General features: G+C 39.6%; 4 protein-coding genes across 4 annotated transcripts; 3 read left to right on the top strand and 1 right to left on the bottom strand.

Annotated features, from left to right (window-relative positions):
• Positions 1-4: 4 nt before the first annotated feature.
• On the top strand, positions 5-367 carry LOC115483182 (the record flags this gene model as incomplete). Its single annotated transcript, XM_030224340.1, has 2 exons — positions 5-32; positions 83-367. Coding segments are annotated over 2 exons (273 nt in total), but the record flags the coding sequence as incomplete, so codon positions are not given.
• Positions 368-394: 27 nt separating this feature from the next.
• Positions 395-1,291, top strand: LOC115483179. The gene is made up of 4 exons (XM_030224337.1): positions 395-547; positions 602-685; positions 740-887; positions 963-1,291. Exons 1-4 carry the CDS (start codon positions 437-439, stop codon positions 1,274-1,276), a joined length of 657 nt encoding a protein of 218 aa, XP_030080197.1. The 5' UTR covers positions 395-436; the 3' UTR covers positions 1,277-1,291.
• A 656-nt stretch (positions 1,292-1,947) lies between these two features.
• LOC115483181 lies at positions 1,948-2,550 on the top strand. The gene is made up of 3 exons (XM_030224339.1): positions 1,948-2,177; positions 2,245-2,348; positions 2,407-2,550. The coding sequence occupies exons 1-3, from the start codon at positions 2,027-2,029 to the stop codon at positions 2,524-2,526; spliced, it is 375 nt and encodes a 124-aa protein (XP_030080199.1). The 5' UTR covers positions 1,948-2,026; the 3' UTR covers positions 2,527-2,550.
• A 192-nt stretch (positions 2,551-2,742) lies between these two features.
• LOC115483180 lies at positions 2,743-3,358 on the bottom strand. Its single transcript, XM_030224338.1, has 3 exons — positions 3,274-3,358; positions 3,132-3,215; positions 2,743-3,071 (listed from the first exon to the last, which is right to left on the bottom strand). Exons 1-3 carry the CDS (start codon positions 3,346-3,348, stop codon positions 2,775-2,777), a joined length of 456 nt encoding a protein of 151 aa, XP_030080198.1. The 5' UTR covers positions 3,349-3,358; the 3' UTR covers positions 2,743-2,774.
• Positions 3,359-9,082: the final 5,724 nt, after the last annotated feature.

Genomic DNA, 9,082 nt, shown 5'->3' with positions numbered 1-9,082 from the left:
TAAGTTGACCGTTATGCCATTCGCTGGGTTGGGTAAGACTTTTCCAAACGCCTTGGGTGTCAAGTGCCTTATCCTTTTACAGCTGTAGAAATGACTTTCGTGTTCATTATATACGTATTCTACCTGGATATTATTGAGAGTGAGCAGTGGATACCACTGAGATACACCAGATTTAAAGCCGGCTGTAGCTTAAAGCACAGCAAATACACCTCTAGTAGTGCTGGAATACTGCGAAGGGAGCGCAAGCGTCTAAGGAAAATGTACACGAGAGACGAGAAAGCTGCCTTTAAGGAGCCACACCGTAAGCTGCGTAGAGGGCAGCCTTAATTACCACAGCACACCTATAATTTATGCCTTTCTGTCAAGTCGGGAAAATGGAAAGTAGGCCAAGCGTTTCTGCTGCTCAACGTTCTCGGATAAGCTATCAAATGTCGTCATGCAGCCGGAGAAGACTACGCTCTTATATTGCGCCTATGCTATAGCCGTTTTCGATCTGCTCTGTGCTGTTCTCTTCGCTGCACTCAGTCTGTTCAAAATCTATTCACATGTAAGCTCGAGTCGAGTAAGCCTAACAGACTATACTCTAGTTTCCGTATTACAGTTAAGCTGGTTAACCATATTTGCCGTCTGTTTTGCCATGTTTTGGTTAACATTGATTGCTTTGCTTATCTATGGCATTTATAGCGTAAGTTGTAGTTGAGCTTTATTAATTTCAATAAAATACAAATTTTATTTGCAGCGCAAATCGAAGCTCGTCAGATATTGGCTTATATTCTCATGTGTGGGCATTGTCATAGAGATCTGTCTGTTGATTTATGCTTTCTTTGGCAAGAGCACTTTTCAAATAGGAGTGGTTGACAATCGTTTGACTCTATTCATTGGTTTATGTGAGCAATAGCGTTACACACATATTTGCATACATATAAATTAACTTTTTTATTCACTTTTGATGTCTCTTACAGTTGTTGAAACATTTTTTGCTTTAATTATCTATCAATTCTATCAAGAGCTCTCGGAACGCATTCCAGTTGTCCGGGAAAGTAAGCAGCCTCCTATAGACCCACCGCTGCTAAAGGTGGTACAACAGCCAAAGGAAGAGCCGCAACCAAAGGCAGAGCTACCGCCAGAATCAAAAGCTAGTACTGTGTCGCCTTGTCGAAGCTACCGATCCTACAGATGCAACATATTGCAAACTAACGCCGATGCATGCCCCAACACCTACACCTGCGGACCAATGCAGAAACAAAATCGATCCTTAAATAATGCAGAACGTTGAAATCTTAAGGTTGTTCTTGAGTTGGCTTATATTTTTAATAAATTTATTGCTTTATACTGTCGATTCATCCTGATTAACCTGGAGTCAGTTCAGTCTGTGTATAAACAGCCCTTGTGTAGCGTGCTTCGATTGTAGGAATACTTATATATATCATCAGCAGGATCATCTTTAGTGTCTTACCTTTGACTAGCCATCGCGCGCTTTAATAGTGTTCCATTTAACATGCACGCACGCACCCACACACACACCCAGCCATTTGGAAATGTTAAAAACAAAATCCTTTTAAAATAATTTGCACAGCAGCAGCAAAAAAACAAAAACAAAAAACGATTGCGGAAACGGAAACAGCAACTCAGAACTCGAAGCTGGCGCAAGTCAAGGGACTGGCTTGGTAGTCGGTAGCCTGCGAACTCTTGTCTATTTATGCAAAAAATGTGTGCATAAATACATATACGTTTATACTTATAATGCCAGGCTGATGAAATACGTGCACTTGCATATATGTATCCACACACACGCAGACATTTACGTGCCTTCCTGATGTCAAATATAATTTACTTTTTCGCGCTCATTTTGTACGCAGTCAGCCCGGGTAGATCCGCTGTATGGCACAAAATCAAGTGTTTGCAGCAGTTTTAACTTTAAGTTTTGTCTGTCAACAGAGAGAAACAGACAGACAGTCAGAGAGAGCGAAAGAGGGAGAGAGGAAATAAAAGTTAAAGAAAATAAACATTTCGATGCAAAGCGAGAATGGTGAGCGCATTGAATTGCTTTGGCCTGGCCATCGGTTGTGTGGACATCATAGGAGCTTTGTTCTTTGAGCTGATGATTATTTTCATGCTGTGCCAAAGAAAAGGCCACAGAACAACAACTGAAGAAGAGCAGTCGACGGATGTGACAAGTGAGACTTTGAATGGAATGTGGTAGAAGTTGCCAGCGATTGCATCCTAACTGTAAACTATTTTCAGCGTTCCGTGGCAACAGGGTAAGTGCTCGGTTGCTGTGGATTTACCTGTTCATATTGAACGTGTGGATAGCTATTTCAATGCTGATGCTCGCTGGAATCATATTGGTGAGTAGCTGTTCAGACTCTATTCTAATGTGTTGTCCACTGAGAACGCTGTCCACAGCACAAGCCACAGCTGATGCTGGTCTGGCTTATCTGGTGCTTTGGTGGAATGATATTCGATGTGGTGTTGTTTTTTTATGGATCCTGGAGCTACTGTCGGGCGATGTCATTGAGGCGCTAACTAACATCATGATATCATTGCTAACTATGGGCAAGTTATCCACCTGCTCTAATCTAATAGAATCTAATTTCCAATCTCCTTAGCTGTCGAATTTGCCTTTATTCTTATAATATATCACATTTATGTCAGTGTACCACAGTCACCAAGCGCACGGCAAGTCCAGAGAAACCCTTTGTTACGCTTCACACACTTATTATTTTAATTTGGCAAACGACTGCTGAACAATAAAAGACTTGGTTCTGTGCAATTTACTTCGCTTTTAGCTCGGCTGCTGCCTGGTCAAGCGGTATGCCGTATTGCTTTGACTTTCGTGGCTCTAGGGACTTAAAGAATCTATAGGCGATCAATATAATACCAAATCGAGTCAGCACTTGGCCAATGAGAGGGCCATGATTATCAGATAACTCTTGCAGAAATTGCTGCCTGCTTTTGTCGTGGTCATTGAACAAATAATGGAAGATGGTGATAAAGACGTCTCCAATGGCTAGCCATCTGATCTGTAAATAGGCCATTAGCAGCCACAGCCGCATTAACAATTTGTTGCGCTGTGGGTGGAGCTACTTTAGTAAGTATAATTCATTAACTAACACTTATATAATACTTACGCCAACGACACCAACGGCGAAGACACCAAAACAAAGGAGTTTACACATCGCCTGAAGTATAATCACAACGTCCAACATATCAAACTGTTGGGCATGAAAACGTTTACATGTTGACTGCTTGCCAGAATGTTTGTTATGTTACCTTCATGATTTTGGAAAAGTTTATCATCTGAACCATGACAAGGAATGCAGCGGAGCCCTCATATACTAGCGCCATGTAGGCAGAGCAGTCAATAAAACCGACATTGGGCACTATTTAAGATACTGATTAAATAGTTTGCTCAAAAATTGACTCGAATTGTGAATATGTTGCTTAGCAGTCCATATTTTTCAGATCTTTGTTGATTGCCTATCATGAGCCTGCTGATTTTAAGTAATTCACAAATAACACACTTTTATCGCTTGGCGAAAATCCCAAATTAATGATTGTCCTTCACAATAATATAACTTCGTAAAGTGTTAAAGTATATTGAATTCATAAGTGTAGGCAGCCAGTCAGTCAGTCAAGTCTTTCACAGAACCAATATACTCTTCAACTTTCTGAGCGAGTATATAACTCTCGTCTTTTTTGCACTGCCCCTACGCTGCAATACAGAGCGAAGTTGCCTACGACTCGCATGAGATGTATGTGGAAAGAGAAGAACCCTTCTCGCTCCATTTTTAATTGGAAACTTTATAGTTGCTTTGTGCTTAGTGCTTCAAGTGGTTTATAGTTTTTAAAAGTCTGGCCCACGGAAATTGATTCATTTCCGCCTTGTTGTTCAGCACTTCCGGCCGGAGTCTGGCGCCGTCTTATGGAGCAGACACGCAATCAGCTTAAAGCAAACAGTGGGTAATCCAATATTTAAATGTCGGCTTAGTTCCAATCAAATTCTTATACCAAAGCACATTCAAATCAACGGCATTGTCAACTGCCAAACTGTCATTTGCATGTCGCAGCTAAGCAAAAATATAAATATTTTTTATTCTTTAATAAAGAGTGCTTAGACCACTTATTGGGTGCCTTTAACTCCACTCCACTGCACTCCTCTGTGCCCCTTGCCATTTTTTGAGGAGCCACTGGCTGTTCAAATTTATTGTTTGCAAATTGAAATTCTTGTCGACACGCACGAGCAACTGCAAAATCCATTGGGAATGCCGGGCACAAGGCAGCGCCTGCTATCCTCTTAGCTGATCCAAGCTTGTCAACTCGGGCAACGTCTTTGCTGGCTTTGTGGATGGGCAGCTCATCATGACTCTTTAGTATTTATTAAGATTTTGATATGCCTTGAAACATATTTCGAAATAATAAACAAATATTTTATAGCTGCGTTAACAAAGTCTTAAGGGAAATCGTCAGGATCCCAAGACGTTCATAGAACAATAAACGAAGCGGTGCTCTACTTGGAAATTTATGCAAATCCTCAGACACTGATACTAGTTAGCATTAGCTATAGCCATGTTAAATTATAATAAGATGACCTAGCGGTCACAGATTCCAGTTGAGAATGAAAAGATTTGTTTAAAAACTTCCTAAAAAATATATATATGTCGATCATTATACAAATCTCACCTTTATTTTGATGATGTACTTTACGCCTTGGTTATATGAAAGTGTAAATTAATCACACAGAAATTTATCTACTTCACACACTGTTCTATTGCGAATACAGACTTCAACAATTGATATGCACAGACTGTGATTGTTGACATGAGAAAAATGTAGTCGTAGTAATGGGCACTGATAAATGCTTTATATTGGCTGTAATAAATATCGATATACTTGCTTATATATTATAATAATAAAAGATGAAATGTATGAATTATATTGTACTCTACTAAGGCATCGGAACAAGATGTTTGGTGCTGACTTGAAATAAGAATATGTGATATCCATATCTTGTATAATCAAAAGAGAGTTGACAAATCCTGAACATTATCTGGAGTTTCATTAGAACCCTTCGACATTTTTCATGAACCCTTCTGTCTGTTTTTCTATTATAGATACATCCATTCACTAGATCGATCGGATACGCTCGCTGTGGAGCTACTACAGGTAACATAGCTAACTTCTCTGTTGTATTACTGTGTTTTGTCAAGAGCGACGGCAAGTAACGATACTCGCTTGCTGTAAGTCTCATTACGATAAAGAGAGTTGGAAGATTGCTATAAATAGAGCGAAACTGTGTATTTTTCATCATTTTTGTTTAAGATGAGGCCACTGTTGCTAATACTATTGTTGTTTGTTGCCGCCACTGCTTCGACTACTTACGGCAAGTAAAGTGTATAAATTGTTAACGGATAAATGAATAAAAAATTATGCAATTATTTAGTCCCTGACGATCCTATATCTGGCGAAGATATAGACGAAAGTATAAGGGCATTGAGTAAACCAAACGAAGTGGTTGATATCAATACAAAAGGTATACAAATCTTAATCAATAGGTGTCGGTTGAAATAATGTGACTATTATTACAAAAATGATTGACACAGGCGGCCCGAATTCAAAGCCAACAAACGAAGCGAACGTTCCTACCGTCGCATTGAAGGTAAAACGGACTCTTCAAAATCCAAGAAGACAAAGAGCTGAAGAAAATGCTGATGGCTCTAGTCAAATCATCCAAATACGTGGAGCCGTACTAACTGGAAAATGAAAATGAATATTTATGTGTATTATATTCCAGATAGAAAGCGAATATAATTAACTTAAGAGATCTCAAATGATATGCTAGTCAAAAACAGTCCATATCTATACTACAAACATACAGCGTACCTCGAAGGTAAGTAGCTCTAAGGTAAGTTGCCAGTGTGAATACATTACACTACATTAGTCACCAAAAGCACATTTTTGTAATTAAATGGGGTTTTTATAGGAGGGTGACTTTAAGCTTCAAAAGCTATTTAGCCGAACAATAATTGTTTTTTTTTTTTGCTGCGGTGGCGGTGACCGGTTACCGCAAGGCCATGTGTTGTAGTTGACATAACTTTTAATAGATCGATTCGTTCCGATTGCGTTGTTTTTCATTTGCCTTGCAATACGCCAGTTGCGCCGAGAAAGCAACTAAATTGGAATGTCTATGCCGGAAATTGATTGATTTCCGTAACGTTGAGTGAAAAGTGGAAAAGAAGAGCACCTAAAACGAACGGACACGAGGCAGGCGAGATTCTGGCGAGCCACTGTAACAACTTAGTGAACAACTACTACAACTTTAAGTAGCATTGACGCCCTCAAGCCATAATGTTGGTTTGCAATTAGCCGTTTATGTGGCTGGGCACTTTGTTGCACTTGCAACCAAATATTGTCTGTGGTAGCTGTGCGTGGGTTGCACCCTGCAGCTGATATGTTGGCAGCAAACATAAACTCTGACAAAACATATAACAGGGCGCATATGGTTTTCGCCAAAAACAACCAAAGGCTGGGTGGCTGGGTGGCTATGCGTGCTCGCCGAACCAAGAGCTGCCAGTTGCCAGATGCCCGGACTGCTATTGGTATTGTATGCTTGCATATATATATATATATTTATATATATATATATATATATTTCTCACAGTCATTGGCAGTGGCTTACGGTGCGTATGTGTGCTGCTAAAAGCATACGATTCACTTGTTACATGCTCAATTAAGCCAGAAATGACAGCACAGCCAACTAAAGTCACGCTTTGTATAGCTTTAAATTTGGCGCATAACTTACACACACACATACACACCCATACAGCCTCTCTCCACTATATATGTTCTGTGTGTCTGTATCAACTGCGTGGCGAAGATCCAGCCAAAATGCGAGTACTTTTTGAGTGTGCAAGTGTTAAAGAGTTTTTAGTGGAGAATAGTAAGTTAGCTGCTTGTTTAGGAGTTAGTAATGCATCTAGTTGATGTATACTTAAAAGACAGTGTAAGAAATAAATTAATAATTGATTTGAATAGTTGTTAGGTTAAGACATTCAGTTAGAAAATCTATATATATTGTATGAATTGTTATATTTTGAGAGCAGCAATATAGTCTTCTAAGGTATATATATACTAGTCAAGACCAGCTCGTCCTGTTTGTGTGGTCTATGAACGCAGCTATCTCGTAAAGTACATAATTTTTAAACTTAAAATTTAATATATATTTATATTTTGCTACAATTCATATTTAGATTATCACACAAAATTTTTGTGTTTATTTAAACATATTTTTTATTTATAATGTTAGCTATTCATTCTAAGATCTGCTGTAACATTTATTGTCGTAGTGAGTCACATTTTATTTCACAAAATGTCATAATATTTCGTACCTTCTACGAGTATACAGAAATAAAGTAGTTGAGCTTTAATATACACACTTCGATGCCAAAATTAAGCTTAAATTTTTTGTGGAAGGTTGCACGAGGAACCTTCGTAGAAGGCTGTCGCATAAGCTTACGTAAAGGCCTTTAAGGCACACATATGGATTTTTGAAGCGTGTTGCTTAGTTGTGCTTTAACATTTGGTTTCATGCCAATTAAACTATTTAAAAATGTGTCCCCATAATTACAGCCGCATCCCTTTGTGCTAAGTTAATTATCGAGTACGCAAAATTGCTTTGCCAAGTAGAGCAGGACAAAGCGGCTGGCAATTAGCGCTACTCGGCATATTGCAGACTCTGTAATATGCTTAGTCAGGCCTCGTCCTTTGCCAGAGTGACGCAGGACACGTGCAAAATACATACACACCAACACCAGACCGTACAGATGTTTTGCTTTGGGTGCAAAAAGGCTGACATTGTTTTCTAGGACGTACTCCTAGTGAAAAGTTGTGTCTTGGCTTCAAGTTTGAGGTGACGTTATGAAGGACATGACACCCCTCCCCCCACACACACCCACACACACCCACACATGCCCACATTGGCACACACTAGGAATTGCAAATCAGTCGCCTAATGTGTACATAATCAGTCATGTCGCAACATGTGAATTCCATTAGTGGATACACGGCTCAAGCAAACAAACGAGCATTAATCAGCGCAGGACGAGGTCGCAAATGAGAACGAGAAAGTGAGGCCAAATAGCGGGCAAGTATCTCAGCTTAAGGTCCTGACCAACATATCCTTCTGCCAGCAGTATAAGCTTTCTCTGTTATTTATGTTTCTTTTTGTCTAGCCATTTAATTATGTACATACACATGTGGAATAGCAAGAAGAAGCTCTGTGTAGCCTACTTAAGAGCACAACACACGCACACCCATACACCCACACATTAACGGGCGACTTACAAATTGCCCCAGCTACCTTGATTTATCCCCAGATATCAATGCAACGCTGCAATGGCACTGAAAGCCGACATCTTATTAATATGCCATTCATTTGGCCGCTTCATAGTTCATTAAAGCAGGACCTGAGCGTCCGAACAGTGCATCCTGGCGCCAGTCTTGGCCGCAAAGTGCAGCCAGCAAAAATTATGCGGCTCGTTTGCTACTGCCTTGTTTGTAGCTTCAGTCCATGGACAGGACGAAGAGCTGACTCTGGCACTGGCTCTGGCTCTGACTCTGGCTCTGGCTCTGGATCCGAGCCATTCGTTTATCCCTTTGTTCTCGTTTATTTGCATGCCATTTGCTTTTCTCTCTTATTTTTTCATGGTGTGTGTCTTAAATGTGTGTGCGTCCGTGTGTGTCGTTTGTTTCTTCGGTCACGTTTGTCAGGGCGCCTGTTACTTATGACTGTTGTGTGAATTACCAATATGCATTGTATGACTACGATCTACGCTTTATATATTTTTGTGAATGTTTTCGTTCTTTGCCTAATTGGATACTCAAGAACAATCTAAAAAAACAATCATTGTTTTTTTTATTTACACATATATATACAAAATATTTAAAGTAAGAGAGTTCCTGATTATAAGTAATTCCTAATATCAGACAAACATTCGTAACACATAACTGCTGATCAAGAATAATTCTGATCACAGTTGCCTATAGCTACTGTAGAATGCTGCTCTTGTATCATATAGAAAAC

The sequence above is a fragment of the Drosophila hydei genome, unplaced genomic scaffold (genome assembly GCF_003285905.1).
Source record: "Drosophila hydei strain 15085-1641.00,03,60 unplaced genomic scaffold, DhydRS2 tig00008112-arrow-arrow-pilon, whole genome shotgun sequence".
Taxonomy (NCBI): Eukaryota; Metazoa; Arthropoda; class Insecta; order Diptera; family Drosophilidae; genus Drosophila; species Drosophila hydei.
The sequence above is the reverse complement of the archived record's forward strand: the minus strand, read 5'-3'. Positions and strand labels throughout refer to the sequence as shown.

Bases quoted from the DNA above. Each gene is read 5' to 3' on its own strand.
- LOC115483179 (XM_030224337.1), top strand. From the start codon at position 437: ATGCAGCCGGAGAAGACTACGCTCTTATATTGCGCCTATGCTATAGCC. The intron at 548-601 runs GTAAGCTCGAGT...TCCGTATTACAG, and splicing joins TGTTCAAAATCTATTCACAT to TTAAGCTGGTTAACCATATT. The intron at 888-962 runs GTGAGCAATAGC...TGTCTCTTACAG, and splicing joins GACTCTATTCATTGGTTTAT to TTGTTGAAACATTTTTTGCT.
- LOC115483181 (XM_030224339.1), top strand. From the start codon at position 2,027: ATGGTGAGCGCATTGAATTGCTTTGGCCTGGCCATCGGTTGTGTGGAC. The intron at 2,178-2,244 runs GTGAGACTTTGA...AACTATTTTCAG, and splicing joins GCAGTCGACGGATGTGACAA to CGTTCCGTGGCAACAGGGTA. The intron at 2,349-2,406 runs GTGAGTAGCTGT...CGCTGTCCACAG, and splicing joins TGCTCGCTGGAATCATATTG to CACAAGCCACAGCTGATGCT.
- LOC115483180 (XM_030224338.1), bottom strand. From the start codon at position 3,348: ATGGCGCTAGTATATGAGGGCTCCGCTGCATTCCTTGTCATGGTTCAG. The intron at 3,216-3,273 runs GTAACATAACAA...CATGCCCAACAG, and splicing joins ACTTTTCCAAAATCATGAAG to TTTGATATGTTGGACGTTGT. The intron at 3,072-3,131 runs GTAAGTATTATA...CTCCACCCACAG, and splicing joins TCGCCGTTGGTGTCGTTGGC to CGCAACAAATTGTTAATGCG.